Below are 19,142 nucleotides of genomic sequence, written 5' to 3' on the forward strand. Positions count from 1 at the left end.
CAATTTTTGCATGTGGATGTCCAGCTGTTCTGGCACTATTTGTTGAAAAGACTATCTTCACTTCATTGTCAAAGATCAGTTGACCATATTCATGTGGGTCTATTCCTGGGCTCTCTATTCTGTTCTACTGATCTATTTGTCTGTTCTTTCGCCAGTGCCACACTTTCTTGATTACTATAACTTTACAGTAGGTCTTGAAGTCTGGTAGTGTCAGTCCTCCAACTTTGTTCTTTTTTCAAAATTATGTTGGTTATTTTGTGTCTTTTGCCTCTCCATATAAACTTTAGAATCAGTTTGCCTATATCCACAAAAGAACTTGCTGGATTTTGATTGGGACCACATTGATTTTATAGACAAGTTGGGAAGAACTAACATCTTGACAACATTGAGTCTTTCTATCCAAGAACTTGAAATATCTCTTCATTTATTTAGTTCTTTGATTTCTTTTATTAGAGGTCTTTAGTTTTCCTCATATAGGTCTTGGACACACTTTGGTAGATTTATACCTAAGTATTTCATTTTTGGGGGGTACTAATGTAAATGGTAATGTGTTTCAAATTTCAAATTCCATGTGTTCATTGGTGGTGTATGGGAACGTGATTGACTTTTGCCTATTAACCTTGTATCCTGCAACCTTGCTATAATCCCTTATTAGTTCCAGGAGTTTTTGTTGTTGATTCTTTCAGATTTTCTACATAGATATCTTATTTTTCCTGTCTTATTGCATTTGCTAGGACTTCCAACATGATGCTGAAAATGAGTGGTGAGAGGGGACATCATGCCTTGTTCCTGAATCCACAGGAATTTTAGTTTAGATGTGACAATGTCTTCTTTACTAGGAGTAATTACATTTTACTGGAAACAGAGGAAGACTGAACATCCTACTTGATTCAGATAAATTTTAAATAGTCAAATCTCTTCAAAAATGTTTCTTAAGCCAGTTAAAAAGATAATAATTTTACATATTTTATTAAGTTTTGATCACAGTGCATAGGAGGTTTCCTTACATTTTGGGAAAATGGTGAAAGACTTAGTTCATTTAAGAATCAAGAAAAAGGGAGAGAAATGGAGGACTGGGAACTACCAGTATGAAGGATATTACTTCCTACCTACAGTTAAGTATAACAACATGCCACCTTATAGGAAGTTATTTGCAAATAACCTAGTCTGCTTATACTCTGACAAGAATATGCCCTAGGAAAACAATTTCAAAAAAATCAATTAGGTTATTCTATTTTAAATAATTGCTCAGTTAAATTCATCAATTCTTGGACAATTTTTATAATAGTTTGACTCATGATTTACATACTTAGAAAACATGTTTGTTAAGAGATGTATCTTTTAGTATTATGTTTAGGTGCAAGTAACAGAGACCCAGAACAAGATACAAGTTACATGAAAGTCTGCCATTGGGCAGTCCAGGAATCACATAATATCTTTACGTTAGCTCTATTAGCCCTAAGGAGTTCTTAGGAACCCAGGCTTTTCCTACCCTGTGGCTCAACTATTCATGGTTTTCATTCCCCAAATCAGCTGGTGTCTCAGAAAAGATACTCCCTGAAATGAGGAAAGGTGTTCCCTGGAATCAGGAAAGACTCAAAGAGAGGCAAATGGTGTGTGCCAATTATCTTTTAAAACAGTTGCTACAATTCACATCTAGTAGGCCCAAATTTTGCTAAGTCATCACACCTAGCTGCATAGTAGGATGGGAAATTTTCTCTTTATTCCAAGTTTTCATGTGAAATCACTGAAATCACAGGTTATGATATTATGAAAGAAGAGAAAAGACTTAAGGGACAAGCTCACCTCTACCACAATTACTCTCCACTCCTGAAATTTCCACATAGAGGCAGTGACTCTAGAGAACACACCTGACCTTTTCTGTCACCTCATTTGCTTGCCTCAGGGAATAGGGATGAGTTATTGGTCTGGTGAGATTGAAAGAAGCTGGGTAGGAGTAGTTCAGCCCTGTTTATCTTTGACTCTCTTTGGAGAGGCAGACTGTCTGCAGGGAGAATACATTCCTAGCTCCTCCATGGAGTAAAGTTTATAGTGGCAGGCCTCCATAAGTAAGGACTGTGGATTTTTGGCTCTGCCTGAGACAAGAAGAGTAAATCTCAATCTGCATCCTTCTACAGGTCTATTGTAGTAAGTCCCCTACATACGAATGAATTCCATTCCAAGAGCACATTTGTAAGCCCAATTTGTTCATAAGTCCAACAAAGTTAGCCTAGGTACCCAACTAACACAGTCGGCTATATAGTACTGTACTGTAATAGGTTTATAATACTTTTCACACAAGTACTACATAAAAAACAAACAAACACAGAAAATAAAGAAAACCTTTTTAATCTTACAATACAGTGCCTTGAAAAGTACAGTAGTACAGTGTAACAGCTGGCATACAGGGGTTGGCATCGAGTGAACAGGCAAGAAGAGTTACCGACTCGAGGAGGGAGAGGAGGTGGGAGATGGTAGAGCTGAAGGATTGTCAGCGATAGGAGATGGAGGGCAAGCTGCAATTTCACTCATGCCTGACATTGATGGCACAGGTTATGGCTCCTTGCTGGAACCAGATGCACGTTCACATCTTTGAAAGTTTGCAACTTAAAGTTTCATATGTAGGGGACTTACTATGTTCCCAAAGAACATAACGATGCCCTCTCAACAGCTTTGTCAGGATAAAGATAACATGTTTCTCACTCCTATGTCTCTCAATTGATTTTATTCACTGACAAAGAACAGTGATAGTATAAAGTGACCTCTTGAAATGCAAAAAATATGAACATGTTCTCTCTTAGAACATTATAAAGCTATCAGCGAAGAGAACAGCACAATCTCTCCCTGATATCCATGTCCAGACAGGTGCTATAGCCATATCTCAAATTAGTGGCATGGATTACATGTAGACAGAAACATACAAAGACATACAGAACAGAGAGAAATATACAAACATAAAAAAAAATAAAGAAAAAATGGAAATGTTACAGTTGATGTACAAATAAATTCAAGGAAACAGTGTAGCAGTCCCCAGATCATAGCTGACTATGAATCTGCTAGACCCCTGAATAAAATATTCCCACATCCCCAGTTAAGTCTTTTGTCAGGCCAGCAGCAAGGCTAGGTCACATCTGGGCAGAGTTGTACCTGATTGCCCATTAGATACATTTCCCTTCTCCTAATCAAGGTAATAGTTTGATTCTGTCTGTGCTCATCTTATATTGTGCCACCAATAATTAAACTACCTCAGTACAAGTGAATCTGTCAAATGCTAAATATCCTTTTACAAAAAAATCTAAAAGTAGCTATATTAATAAAAGAAATTAAACTCAGATGTGAATGGTAGGCATGACAATAAAGATACAAGTGTATCAATGAAATAAAATAAATCTCTATGTCATCCATGACATAGACATTTTTAAAGTTTTTTTTTTTGTTGTAACAGTAATTTGTTTCTTCCTTCATAGTTAGAGGATTGCTGTGACGTCAGTCTGGATTATTGAAATGGGCTCTATTTGCATGTGCTTAAAAATAATTTAGAATTAATTTAGAATGATTATTAATTAAAATGTCATTGTTATGACAGTATCTTGAAATGATTTAAATCAAATTTTGGTGTGGTTCCAAAAATACTGGACAAAAAGGGGGAGTGTGTAGTCATAGTTCTGGTTCTATTACTAATTCCCAGTGTAACTTTGGATACACAAACTAGAGCTTTTCAGCTTTCTATCTGTACATTAGAATGTAGATAGTCCTTAATGTTCCTTCTAACTTTAAAATTCTTTGCTTCTATTCATTAAAATGTTCTAATTAGAACTGGCATAATTTTGGCTAAGAAAATGAGTATATTTTAGTAAAGAAAGCTATGGGCTAGTGCTGCCCCCTTTTGTAGGCTTGTTTCGATCAGTTTTATAGTGGAGAAGGCGGAAAAGGCTTCCAGCAGCAATAATTTTTTAAAAAACTAGACAAATATGTTTTCATTTTAATTATTTTCTCTGGCATCCCTCATCCGCCTAACCTTGCATAAGCAAGAGTTTCTAAAATTGTTTATTTTCTCAATCTGTTCTGCTTATTTTTAACAAAAAAAGAGTAAATAATGTTCAGTGATTGTTAGTGTAGACAACTGAGCAAACATGCTCCTGAAATTTTCAGGAAAAACATGGTTTCAGCAATTTTTCCAAAATAAATTCTTCTGTGTCCTGGATCATAAAAGAGTTGCTACCATATATATATTTTTAACATTTTTATTGGAGTATAATTGCTTTACAATGGTGTGTTAGTTTCTGCTGTATAACAAAGTGAATCAGCTATACATATACATACATCCCCATATCTCCTCCCTTGGGCGTCTCCCGCCCACCCACCCTATCCAAACCCTCTAGGTGGACACAAAGCACCGAGCTGATCTCCCTTTGTTATGTGGCTGCTTCCCACTAGCTATCTATTTTATATTTGGTAGTGTATATATGTCCATGCCACTCTCTTACTTTGTCCCAGCTTACCTTTCCCCCTCCCCATATCCTCAACTCCATTCTCTATGTTGGCATCTTTACTCCTGTCCTGCCCCTAGTTTCTTCAGAACCTTTTTTTTTTTTTTTAAGATTCCATATATATGTGTTAGCATATGGTATTTGTTTTTCTCTTTCAGACATACTTCACTCTGTATGACAGTCTCTAGGTCCATCCACTTCACTAGAAATAACTCAATTTCACTTCTTTTTATGGCTGAGTAATATTCCATTGAATATATGTACCCCATCTTCTTTATCCATTCATCTGTCGATGGACACTTAGGTTGTTTCCATGTCCTGGCTAATATAAATAGAGCTGCAATGAACATTTTGGTACATGACTCTTTTTGATTTATGGTTTTCTCAGGGTATATGTCCAGTAGTGAGATTGCTGGGTCGTATGGTAGTTCTATTTTTAGTTTTCTGAGGAACCTCCATACTGTTCTCCATAGTGGCTGCATCAATTTACATTCCCACCAACAGCACAAGAGGGATCCCTTTACTCCACACCCTCTCCAGCATTTATTCTTTGTAGATTTTTTGATGCTGGCCATTCTGGCTGGTGTGAGGTGATACCTCATTGCAGTTTTGATTTGCATTTCTCTAACGATTAGTGATGTTGAGCATCTTTTCATGTGTTTGTTGACAATCTGTATATCTTCCTGGAGAAATGTCTATTTAGGTCTTTTGCCCACTTTTGGATTGGGTTGTTTGTTTTTTTGATATTGAGCTGCTTGAGCTGCCTGTATATTTTGGAGATTAATCCCTTGTCAGTTGCTTCGTTTGCAAATATTTACTCCCATTCTGAGGGTTGTCTTTTCATCTTGTTTATGGTTTCCTTTGCTGTGCAAAAATTTTAACTTTCATTAGGTCCCATTTATTTTTGTTTTTATTTCCATTTCTCTAGGAGGTGGGTCAAAAAGGATCTTGCTGTGATTTTCATCATGGGGTGTTTTGCCTATGTTTTCCTCTGAGAGTTTTATAGTGTCTGTCCTTACATTTAGGTCTTTAATCCATTTTGAGTTTCTTTTTGTGTATGGTGTTAGGGAGTGTTTTAATTTCATTGTTTTACATGCAGCTGTCCAGTTTTCCCAGCGCCACATACTGAAGAGGCTGTCTTTTCTCCATTGTATATTCTTTCCTCCTTTATCAAAGATAAGGTGACCATATGTGTATGGTTTTATCTCTGGGCTTTCTATCCTGTTCCACTGATCTATATTGCTGTTTTTGTGCCAGTACCATACTGTCTTGATTACTGTAGCTTCATAGTATAGACTGAAGTCAGGGAGCCTGACTCCTCCCGCTCTGTTTTTCTTTCTCAAGATTGCTTTCGCTATTCTGGGTCTTTTGTGTTTCCCTACAAATTTTAAAATTTTTTGTTCTAATTCTATGAAAAGTGCCATTGGTAATTTGGTAGGGATTGCATTGAATCTGCAGATTGTTTTGGGTAGTACAGTCAATTTGGACAATATTGATTCTTCTGGTCCAACAACATGGTATATCTCTCCATCTGTTTGTATCATCTTTGATTTCTTTCATCATTTTCTTATAGTTTTCTGAGTGCAGGTCTTTTGCCTCCTTAGGTAGGTTTATTCCTAGCTATTTTATTCTATTTATTGTGATGGTAAATGGGATTGTTTCTTTAATTTCTCTTTCTGATCTTTTGTTGTTAGTATATAGGAATGCAAGAGATTTCTGTTTGTATCCTGCTACTTTACCAAATTCATTGATTAGCTCTAGTAGTTTTCTGGTAGCATCTTTAGGATTCTCTATGTATAGTATCATGTAATCTGAAAACAGTGACAGTTTTACTTCTTTTCATATTTTGATTCCTTTTATTTCTTTTCCTTCTCTGACTGCTATGGCTAAAACTTCCAAAACTATGTTGAGTAATAGTGGTGAGAGTGGGCAACCTTGTGTTGTTCCTGATCTTAGTGGAAATGGTTTCAGTTTTTCACAATTGAGAATGATGTTGGCTGTGGGTTTGTCATATATAGCCTTTATTATGTTGAGGTAAGTTCCCTCTATGTCTACTTTCTGCAGGGTTTTTATCATAAATGGGTGTTGAATTTTGTCAAAAGCTTTCTCTGCATCTATTGAGATGATCATATGGTTTTTCTCCTTCAATTTCTTAATATGGTTTATCACATTGATTTTGTGCATATTGAAAAATCCTTGCCTTCCTGGGATAAACCCCACTTGATCATGGTGTATGATCCTTTTAATGTGCTCTTGAATTCTGCTTACTAGTATTTTGTTGAGGATTTTTGTAACTATGTTCATCAGTGATATTGGCCTGTAGTTTTCTTTTTTTGTGGCATCTTTGTCTGGTTTTGGTATCAGGGTGATCGTTGCCTCATAGAATGAGTTTGGGAGTGTTCCTCCTTCTGCTATATTTTGGAAGAGTCTGAGAAGGATAGGTGTTAGCTCTTCTCTACATGTTTGATAGAATTCGCCTGTGAAGCCATCTGGTCCTGGGCTTTTGTTTGTTGGAAGATTTTTAATCACAGTTTCAATTTCAGTGCTTGTGATTGGTCTGTTCATATTTTCTATTTCTTCCTGGTTCAGTCTCAGATGACTCTGATTTTCTAAGATTTGTCCATTTCTACCAGGTTGTCCATTTTATTGGCATTTAGTGGTTTGTAGTAATCTCTCACGATCCTTTGTATTTCTGCAATGTCAGTTACTTCTTTTTCATTTTTATTTCTATTGAGTCTTCTCCTTTTTTTCCTTGATGAGTCTGGCTAATGGTTTATCAATTTTGTTTATCTTCTCAAAGAACCAGCTTTTGTTTTATTGATCTTTGCTATCATTTCCTTCATTTCTTTTTCATTTACTTCTGATCTGATCTTTATGATTTCTTTCCTTCAGCTAACTTTGGGGTTCTTTTGTTCTTCTTTCTCTAATTGCTTTAGGTGTAAGATTAGGTTGTATATTTGAGATGTTTCCTGTTTCTTGAGGTGGATTGTATTGTTATAAACTTCCCTCTTAGAACTGCTTTTGTTGCTTTCCATAGGTTTTGCATTGTCATGTTTTCATTGTCATTTGTTTCTAGGTATTTTTTGATTTCCTCTTTGATTTCTTCAGTGGTCTCTTGGTTATTTAGTAGTGTATTGTTTAGCCTCCATGTGTTTGTATTTTTTACATTTTTTTTCCTGTAATTAATATCTAGTCTCATAGCCTTGTGGTTGGAAAAGATACTTGATACAATATCAATTTTCTTAAATTTACCAAGGCTTGATTTGTGACCCAAGATATGATCTATCCTGGAGAATGTTCCATGAGCACTTGAGAAGAAAGTGTAATCTGTTTTTGGATGGAATGTCCTATAAACATCAAATAAATGTATCTTGTTTAATGTATTATTTAAAGCTTGTGTTTCTTTATTTTCATTTTGGATGATCTGTCCACTGGTGAAACTGGGGTGTTATCACCCCTAGTATGATTATGTTACTGTCAATTTCCCCTTTTATGGCTGTTAACATTTGCCTTATGTATTGAGGTGCTCCTCTGTTGGGTACATAAATATTTACAATTCTTATATCTTCTTCTTGGATTGATCCCTTCATCATTATATACTGTCCTTCTTTGTCTCTTCTAATATTCTTTATTTTAAAGTCTATTTTGTCTGACATGAGAATTGCTACTCCAGCTTTCTTTTGATTTCCATTTGCATGGAATATCTTTTTCCATCCCCTCACTTTCAGTCTGTATGTGTCCCTAGGTCTAAAGTGGGTCTCTTGTAGACAGCATATGTATGGGTCTTGTTTTTGTATCCATTCAGCCAGTCTATGTCTTTTGGTTGAGGCATTTAATCTGTTTACATTTGAGGTAGTTATTGATATATATGTTCCTATTACCATTTTCTTAAATGTTTTGGGTTTGTTATTATAGGCCTTTTCCTTCTATTGTGTTTCCTGCCTAGAGAAGTTCCTTTAGCATTTGTTGTTAAGCTGGTTTGGTGGTGTTGAATTCTCTTAGCTTTTGGTTTCTGTAAAGGTTTTAATTTCTCCATCGAATCTGAATGCGATCCTTACTGGGCAGAGTAATCTTGGTTGTAGATTCTTCCCTTTCATCACTTTAAATATGTCCTGCCAGTCCCTTCTGGCTTGCAGAGTTTCTGCTGAAAGATCAACTCTTAACCTTACGGGGATTCTCTTGTATGTTAATTGTTGCTTTTCTGTTCCTGCTTTTAATATTTTTTCTTTGAATTTAATTTTTAATAGTTTGATTAATATGTGTCCTGGCATGTTTCTCCTCGGATTTATCCTGCATGGGACTCTGCGCTTCCTGGACTTGATTGACTATTTCTTTACCCATATTAGGGAAGTTTTTAACTATAATCTCTTCAAATATTTTCTCAGTCCCTTTTTTTTTATCTTCTTCTTCTGGGACCCCTATAATTCGGATGTTGGTGCGTTTAATGTTGTCCCAGAGGCCTCTGAGATTGTCTTCAATTCTTTTCATTCTTTATTTTTTTATTCTGCTCTGTGGCAGTTATTTCCCCTATTTATCTTCCAGATCACTTATCGTTCTTCTGCCTCAGTAATTCTGCTATTGATTCCTTGTAAAGAATTTAAAATTTCATTTATTGTGTTGTTCATCATTGTTTGTTTGCTCGTTAGTTCTTCTAGGTCCTTGTTAAATGTTTCTTGTATTTTCTCCATTCTATTTCCAGGATTTTGGATCATCTTTAGTATCATTACTCTGAAATTGTTTTCAGGTCAACTGCCTATTTCCTCTTCTTTTGTTTGGTCTGGTGGGTTTTTACCTTGCTCTTCCATCTGCTGTGTATTTCTGTGTCTTCTCATTTTGCTTAACTTACTGTGTTTGGGGTCTCCTGTTCGCACGCTGCAGGTTTGTAGTTCCTGTTGTTTTTGATGTCTGCTCCCAGTGGGTAGGGTTGGTCCAGTGGGTTGTGTAGGCTTCCTGGTGGAGGGGACTGGTGCCTTTGTTCTGGTGGATGAGGCTAGATCTTTTCTTTCTGGTGGGTAGGACCGCGTCCAGTGGTGTGTTTTGGGGTGTCTGTGAACTTATTATTAATTTAGGCAGCCTCTCTGCTAATGGTTCAGTTTGTGTTCCTGTCTTGCTAGTTGTTTGGAATAGGCTGTCCAGCACTGTAGCTTGCTGGTCATTGAGTGGAGATGGGTCTTAGCGTTGAGATGGAGATCTCTGGGAGAGTTCTCGCCGAATGATATTACGTGGGGCCAGGAGGTCTCTGGTGGACCAATGTCCTGAGCTCGGCTCTCCCACCTCATAGGCTCAGGCCTGACACCTGTCCTGAGGACCAAGACCCTGTCAGCCACATGGCTCAGAAGAAAAGGAAGAAAAAGAAAGAAAAAAATAATAATAATAAAATAAATTTATTAAAATGGAAAAATTATTAAAAATTAAAAAGTAATTTAAAAAAAAAGAAGAGAGCAACCAAACCAAAAAACAAATCCACCAATGATAACAAGCGGTAAAAACTATACTAAAAGAAAAAAGCAAAAAAAAACAAAAAACAACCGGACAGTCAGAACCCTAGGACAAAATGGCAAAAGGAAAGCTTTTGGGAAGTCTGAGGTCTTCTGCCAGAGTTCAGTAGGTGTTCTGTAGGAGTTGTTCCACATGTAGATGTATTTCTGATGTATTTGTGGGGAGGAAGGTGATCTCCATGTCTTACTCCTCTGCCATCTTGAAGGCACCCCCCAGTTGCTACCATATTAACTGAATAATGTTTTATCTAAAAAACAGTAGTAGAAACAAATCTTTTCAGATGATTTGAAATTCCATATGGCAGAAACATCATATTTGTCATCTCAAACAGAAAACAAAGGAGTATCTTTTTTAGTCATTGCCAACAATTAATAATTCACAAGAAGAAAATTATTTTAATTGTTATGTTGAAGTTTGAACATTCTTCATATGCTTTTGGCACTAAAATCTGTGTCCCCTTTTCACAACTGTCACTTCCATTTCTGGCAATGTGCAAAGTAGATACTGTGAAAATCTAAATGTGCTGACTAAAGTACAGATGATCCCTGAACAATGCAGGCAGCGGGAGCACTGATCCTCTGTGCAGTCAAAAACCCACATATAACTTTACAGTTCTGCATCTGTGGATTCAACCAAGTGTGGATCATGTACTACTATACCACATATTTATTGAAAAAATTTGCATACAAGTGGACCTGCAGTTCAAACCCTTGTTTTTCAAGGGACAACTGTATAATTAAAACCTATTTCCATGCAAAGCCAAACACCTAGGAAAGTTAGAGAAATCTGTGTGGCAAAAAGTAAGGAAAAATCTGAAAATTTGAGTGTTACAAAGACATTTTCTTTGGCTCCTAAGAGTTGCCAATCTTCCTTAGCAAGGTGATTTGATTTCATCAATTGTGGCAAGGCAGTGGACCTGAGCAATAAATGTATTGTAATAGAGATGCCCCATCAAAGTGGGAACACTCAAAGCGACACAACCCGGTATAAAGGATAGACTAGAAAAAATTTACCCACTGGAAAATGAGGATTAATAAAAAGCTTGACTGCACTGGCCTGTGCCAGAGGTAGGGAAAAAACTGTCCACTGAGAATTCATAATCAAGATTTGCACTTGTTGTTTAGGGGTTCATATTTAAAACACATACAAAACTTGGGAAGCACCAAACTGACAGAATAACATAAAAAGTGGTCTTCAGTTGGCTGCACCACTGGGACACCAGCAGAAGGAAAAGCAAACTGCTCATAGAGAGTGTAACCTCAGACAAGACCTCCTTGGAGACTCACGGGCTTCTAGAGGCAACATGCCACCATTTTACTCTATTTCTCTTCCTGTGTTAACACAGAAAGAAACCAAATATCATACAGAGATGAAAGAGGCACATGGCACAGTGGTTTAGGGTGTAGCCTCTGGAGCCACCTTCGATGGTGGCTTTCGGACATTTAGCTAACTGGATGACTTTGAACAAGATACCTAACCTCAGTTTTCTCATCTTTAAAAAGAGAATTATTATAGTACTTTATCTAACATATAAGAATTAAATGAATTACTATATGGAAAGTAGTTAGAACCAGAACCATGCCTAGAATATAGCAAGCACTATAAAGGGCTAGCTGCTCTTATCATCATTAGCATCACTGTTGTTATAGGTAATCGGTTATATTATCCCACCTATTTCATCATTAGGATTTTTTTCCTCCATATTTACCCAGATGCATATCCATCTGGCCTGCAATTAAATTTTAAGGTAAACCTAACAGCTATATATAGAAAAATTATCTGATTTCACATGACTGGTCTTTGTTGAGAAGCAGCAGAACTAAGAACCACAGGAAAATTTAATGGGCAACTATTAAGCTATCTAATTATATAATGCATTTAGAACTTACTATTTATTTTTTTAAAGCTACACTTATATATAGGTTTCCAGCATAAATCATTTGCCTTATAATGTGTTATGTTAGGGCACACATATTTTGGTTCCGTAGAATCCAGAAAATGTTACATGTATAGACGCTCTAAGATACAAACAAGGCTGAGTAAACTGAATACAGCTTTAACCTCAAGAGTGGATGAGCCACAGTCATCCCAGCATCTCCCCCTGCTCTGCCACACACACCAGTGCCAATGACCACCAGCCTATCGGGGGACTGGGCAAACAGGGTTAGGACAGCAGGCTGCCTCACCAAGTTTCGGTTGGAACTTTGAGACTCATGAGCTCAACAGCTCTTGTATCAGCTAAATTCTACCTGTTCTGCATCCCCTCTTCCAGGACCTTTCATGTTTTTCCCTTTCTTTCCAACTCTCTTCATTACAATTACATCTGAGGGAAGAGATTCCTCAGCACCCCATCTGCCTACTATGAACTCCTAATGAAATTTCAGCTTTGTCTCTAAAAAGTACGATTAACTGATACCTGCCTCATGATGTAGTTTTGAGAATCATATGACACACATGTATAAACTGATTATTTTATATCAATAACTCTTGGTGAGCTTCATAATTTAATTATATATTCTTGCTTTACACTTGCTGAGGGATAGAGTACTATTCTGTTCATCTTTGAATCTCCTTAAATACCTAGCAATGTCTTACAAACAATAGGACTTTTATTCATTCAGTCATTCATTTATTCAACATTAATTGAGCATTTCAGATGTACTAGACATGCCCTTGGCTTCGGTGTAGGTTAATAAATAACTAAAATTTACTGACTGACCTTTTCAATTGAATCTTGTCACAAGTCATGTACCTAGTGAGTGGCGGAGTCAGGAGATATCCTAGTTGTCACATTTATTCCCTTCCCAGCACCCTGTGCTACTTCTCATCAGAAAGGATAACATTTTCAAGATAACTCAAAAGTGACAGACTTACCATGAGGAAGCAAGCTCCAGAAAAGATGGCTTTCATCATCACATCCAGGTCTAATGGGAAGTGAACTTCAAAGTGGTCAGCATCGCTCATTGCAGATAATAAACCATTCCACTTCTGAGTAATACTGCCCACGTTGGATACACCATTGAGTGATTTAACCTAGAAAGACAAGAATGAGACTTTGTGATGACTGAAAAGTGTTAAAATACATGTTTTAATCTTCTAATTAGAAGCAGTTTATATTGAGATAGCAATAAAACAGTGCATGAAAAGGATATAGAAGTTATGTAATTTCAAATGAAGAAAGGGTTAAGAGTTAGGAAAGGTTAGGTACTATGAAACTAGTTAAGAGCTAAGCTGGACTACATCTTAAAATTATCAGGCTAATGCTCTTTCTTCATCCTTAAATGAAGCATTAGGGGGAACTTGTGTCAAGAGGTATGATGTGAACTAATTCCTAAATTCTTTTCAACATAGCAAAGGATTAGTTCTGGGGATTGGGAGGAAAACTCCTCCAGTTCAGGAAGCCACATGAAAAAGCAAGGAGGTATGTATGGTGCTGTGCACTTCACACAATCCCTATAATCACATAAGCTACTCTAGGCTAAATTCACTGTCTTCTTTAAGGTATCCTAGGACACCAAAAAGACTCTGCTTCTAAAAAGGGGACCCTGGCACTTGCTATAGGGTAAATATGCTAATGTCACTTGGTCATGGGAATAATACACTCTTTTCTCCCCACACTTCAGTTTATCCACATTTTCTTTTTGCTATAATGGCCTTTTTATCATATAAGCAATGCCTGATGATACGGTGAAATAAAATGGGAACTCGAAAAGTTTACTGGATGTACATGATGAACTTAGCTGGATTGTAAGGCATTCAGAAAGGAATCTTTAAAAAAATCCAGGAAATATTTCTATGAATTTCTTTTGTCAAATTTGTTAGACAATAAGGAATTATTTGTAGCCACTGAAATAAAGGCAATGTTGGGTTTTTTTAACTGAAAAAAATGCTATAATATGACCTATTATGAGTTTTACTTGTACTAAAAAAAATAGATTAGGTCAGTCTATTTCTCTCATAAGGTTTTTAATGAGTTATTACTCTTTTTACCTTTATCAACTGCTGAAATCATAAAAAAAGAGCTCACATTTTGGAAAAATACCATGCAATCCATTAGCAATCTTTGAAAATATTTTGATGTCAGCTGGTTAATTAACTCTTTCACCATACTACTATATTCATTTTATAAGTGATATTATAAACCTCAATTCACTTAACATGAGAAAGTGGACTGAAACAATATCATTCTGAAGTTGGTTACCCCACGTAGAGAAAATTATAAATACATTATTTTAACATTAGGTTACCTCAAAAACAGAATCTGAACCGCAGCTGTAGGTGGAGCACGGCCCATGCACTCACATCACATTTTCTTTCTTCTCTTTTTGGATGCTGTACACCACCCTTCACAGGTTCCAGTGTTCCACGACAAAGCCAGTGGTGATGCCAGGAGGACACTGCACCTCCAGCTGCAAATGAAGCAGTGACAGAGGTGAAGATGCTACATTTATACCATGTACACATACACACCACCTAGATGTGTTTCTTAACTCACTCAAGAACTAGGGAAACTGTTGTTGGGAGAGATAGTCCTCCAGGGATCTCTGGCACTTCACTCCTACTCTTCGAGAATGTCTTTGCAGGGAGGAACTTTGAAGGATGGGGTTTTTCTTTAGGACACAGAGGAAGCTTGATTACCACCTGCTATAAAACAGCCAGTTCCCTTTCTAATTTTATTGTGGGTGTGGTTATAAAAGGGAATTTTTGTAGTGCTGAACTGTTGGGTATCTGTATCGTGGTGGTGGATACAGGAATCCTCACAAGTGATACAACTTCACAGAACTAAACACACACACACACACACACACACACACACACACACACACACCACGAATACAAGTAAAACTAGAGAAATCATAAAAAAAATCTATCATGGGATAAATGTTCCATAAATTGAGTAGGCTTGTCATTTTGATTAGCTTTACTACATCATGGCTTACTTTAATCTTAGGAGGCTGCACTTACAGGATATGAGAAGAAAACCAAGCCATGAATATGAAGCAAATATCTTTTGGATATTCCTAGAATATCCAAAAGAATCAAGGATTAGAAGTGAAGATTCATGCTAAATACAAGGTTATTATTACAAAAACAGTAATGATAAAGTATAATACCTGGAAATAACAACTAACATTTTTTGAGCACTGTACTATGTGCCAGGTGCTGTTCTGAGCAGTTTACATTTATTTACTAGTTAATCTTCAAAAAATCCAGGTGATATGTACTATTATTATCTCCATTCTATAGAAAATCAAAACACTTAATTATTGGGCTTCCCTGGTGGCACAGTGGTTAAGAATCTGCCTGCCAATGCAGGGGACATGGGTTCGAGCCCTGGTCCAGGAAGATCCCACATGCCGAGGAGCAACTAAGCCCATGCGCCACAACTACTGAGCCTGCACTCTAGAGTCCGTGTGCCACAATTACCAAAGCCCACGTGCCTAGAGCCTGTGCTCTGCAACAAGAGAAGTCACTGCAATGAGAAGCCTGCACACCTCAACAAAGAGTAGCCCCCACTCGCTGCAACTAGAGAAAGCCTGTGCACAGCAACGAAGGCCCAACAGAGCCAAAAATAAATAAATTAAATAAATAAATTTTTAAAAACCGTAATTATTAAGTATCAGCATTTACTAAATGTAAACATATTAATTAATGTAAATGTATAAATTAATATTTATTTACATTAATACATTAATATTTGGTAAAGGCTCATACTTAATACTTTTAAAAGTAATTCCGTGGGGGTATTATTATATGTATTTTATGTATAAGAACACTGAGCCCCAAAGAGGTTAAGTAGACTGTACACATTTAAGTAGGTAACATACATAGAATTCAAAATTCTGGTTGGTCTCTATTTAAAGCTGCTTTTCTTCTCCCTGCAGCAAACAATTTTCCTAGAGCTGCACAGGTTGTAGAAGAGTAACAAACTGTAACCCAGAACATCTGCTTTCTAGTTCCAGCACTGCCACCCGCTGAACTAACACCGTCATCAGGCACTTAAATCTTTCTGAACCACTGTTTCTTTATCTGTAGCAAGACATTGGGTTGTGATGGGTAGTGTAAAGTTATCTAAAATCTCTTCTAATTCTAAAAGCATAAGTGTATGCTTAGCAACACCTTATCTAGGGATCCAAAGAGACATTTAGATAAATGTGGTTGACTTCTGTTCTAGGTGATAGGTAAATTTCTAATTCAGTAGACACAACTGATAGAATTGTGGTCACTGACTAAACAACTCTAATCTGTGCTTGACCCACCAACTACCCCTGAAGAGCATGAACCCATAAGAAAAAGCCCTTTGTGATTTCTCTTAGGTGAAATAATTTGGTTTCCTCCTCCCCACCAATCTTCCATTCTCACTGGCAGAGCCAGTGGAAATCCCCTCCTCTGTAGTTTTGCAAGGAGCATAGCCATGCGATGAAGAGTTGGATCAGGAAGAAACAATGGATTAGACTTCCATTCTCTGACTTCTTACCTGGGGCAGGGACAACAGAAGTTGGTACATCTGAAAGGTCTCTTGCATTGTCATGACTTCTGGGTCCATACAGTCAATGACCTGAGAGCCTCAACTCGATTAGTAGTAAGGCACCTAGAATGTCTTTAATTGTGTAGTAGGGGTGAAATGGGATTTTGTCTGTGTCAGATGGAATTCCTGTGGGGTTGTCAGATCCTGTTTCATGAAAGAATAGTAGGTGGACAGCCGCTAATGTGTCTCAGCAGCATTCTGAATAAAGCTGGCTGCCTCTGTCTTCAGTTACAATGTAAACTATCTTGTCCAGGTTGTTTTTAGCATGGTATATATAGCTAGTTTCAAAACCTGCCATCATTAAAAAACAAAATGAGAAAGCCATCTTAAATTAGAAGTAGTGAAAATGGTCCTCAAGAAGTATTTGTGCAGCATTTCTTAGGGTATAAAGAAAAACAGCTTTTTAAAAATTTTATTTGAAACATACACAATTGATTCAAACATCAAAATATTTTATAACCCTTATAAGTATATAAGTCCTTTAGAATTTAAAACATTTAAGCTCAGGGCAAAATCGTTTAAAAATGTTTTTTTCACATAACAACAAAGATGGAAACCATACTGAATAAGCCTGATCATGTTTTATATAATACCTGTATTCAGAAAACTTGACTTATAAAAATATTTTAATGAGATTATACTTTGCATCATGAAATAGTCAGTTTGTGAACTGTGGTAAGATGATCAATATCATTGCAACTTGCAAATAGAAAAAGGACAAAGAAGAGTTAAAAGCTTTATGCTGTAGCCCAACTAATGTGTAGAGTTGTTACTTTAAGGGTCAGGAATGCTTTACTGATAAAGGACAAGCTTCATGTTGACTGTCCTCATTTTTCCTACTTCCAAAGCAAGGATCATGGACTGGAATTCAGTAAATCTAGATTCTGCTTTTCTCTTGCTAAGTCATTTAGTTTTTCTGCTCCTTTTTCCCCCTCATCTATAAAAGGTGAATGATGGGGGTGGAGAGAAGGACTAAATGTAGGACCAAATAATATATAAGATCTGATGATTACCTGATTTACAAATAAATAAAATTATACAAAATAATTCCCTTAGTTTCTAAAGGACAACCTTCCCTCTTTGAACCACTAAAAATTGATTAATCTAAAGAAGAAAGTGGATATTAGATAATTCTGATTCAAATGTTGCTGATTCAAACCTGATTCAAATATTGCTGAACATTACTGGATTATACATACTCTCCAGACGCTCAAAACGCTGAAGAACGTGTATGCTATCCAACTATTGGGATAGAAAAAAGCAATTAGGAGAGAGAGAAATAATAGAATTAAAACAAGTTACCATTAGAAAAGAAATTGAAGATAGATGTATTACAGCATATTGATTTTTAAAGTATCTTTAATATGAGTAGAATTAATTATATATTTTTTCAAGTGAAATCAGCCTATCTGCATCTGATCAGATGGTTATTAGCAGAGCTGTCCAGATAGGAAAAACACTTTCCTCCAGTTCTACCGTAAAAGATTGAAACATTTATCTAAAATATCAGTAAAATCACCTTCCTGCTACAGTAACCGCATTGAGAAGCTGTGTTGATATAGAGGGCTCCGAGCTCAGTCTCCTCAGTCCATACTCACTGACACCTTTGACATGTCTTCCACAGACTGGACTTGTCAGGAAGTTCAGGACAGTTTAACATGGACCAGCCATAGAGAAGCCAATTTTCTCAGTGGCTTTGGGAGAGTGAATCAGCTAGTGGACCTTATACAGGAATGTCCAATTTTGTATCATTTCACAGGTACTTCTGAGAGAGTAACATAATGATTGCCATTCACTTGAGTTACTAAACACCAACATCTTCCCTTAGCGTACACTTTAATTAGGAAAAGGTTGGAGAGGGCAGGAAATATGACTAGGATCAGGGCACAAGAGAGGAAAGAAAGGTTGGGAATACCATTAGATAAACTTTTTATCTTAGTTTTACTTCCGAATTACTCCCAAGAGGGACATTTGACAGGACTATTATCTATTACACTTGAGTCCTTCCAGCAAAAGGAAAGAAATCTCCTTGAGGACAGACCGATCATACCTTATACAATTTTACATCGTTCCTAATTTGTGAACACAGAACATTGACTGAAATGCCATATTTCCTTAAATATCTGTTGTATAAATTAATGAACAAGTTAATGAATTTGGTGAATAAGTTAATGAATAGATTTTGAAATGAATAAAATTGAAAGTGACTTAACTGAGCATGAATGTTTAGTCATGTTGTTGATTACAGGAGGGTAGAGATAACACAATCCATGCTTAATTCAAGACTTTTTCTTCTATGAAAACACAACCAGATGGGAGAGCGGTCTGAACATGTCTTATAATTTTTCAAAAGTGGCCACTAAAATGGTTTATCATCCCTTTAAAAATATTCTAGGATCTTAAAATGTAGGATTAAAAGATAAAACAAGGCTTCGCTGGTGGCGCAGTGGTTGAGAGTCCGCCTGCCGATGCGGGGGACACGTGTTCGTGCCCTGGTCCGGGAAGATCCCACATGCCGCGAAGCGGTTGGGCCCGTGAGCCATGGCCGCTGAGCCTGCGCGTCCGGAGCCTGTGCTCCGCAACGGGAGAGGCCACAACAGTGAGAGGCCCGCATACCACAAAAA

At 36.8% G+C, this 19,142-nt stretch overlaps 1 protein-coding gene across 1 annotated transcript in view; it reads right to left on the reverse strand.

The window, feature by feature from the left end:
* Positions 1-12,806: 12,806 nt before the first annotated feature.
* The window catches only part of LOC103087317 (phospholipid scramblase 2-like), a 52,878-nt gene continuing 46,542 nt past the window's right edge, over positions 12,807-19,142 (reverse strand). The window contains 1 exon segment of the mRNA XM_082931374.1: positions 12,807-13,022. Within this exon segment, the coding sequence (XP_082787500.1) occupies positions 12,807-13,022 (216 nt within the window).

Source organism: Lipotes vexillifer, unplaced genomic scaffold (assembly GCF_000442215.2).
Source record: "Lipotes vexillifer unplaced genomic scaffold, Lipotes_vexillifer_v1.1 scaffold1064, whole genome shotgun sequence".
Taxonomy (NCBI): Eukaryota; Metazoa; Chordata; class Mammalia; order Artiodactyla; family Lipotidae; genus Lipotes; species Lipotes vexillifer.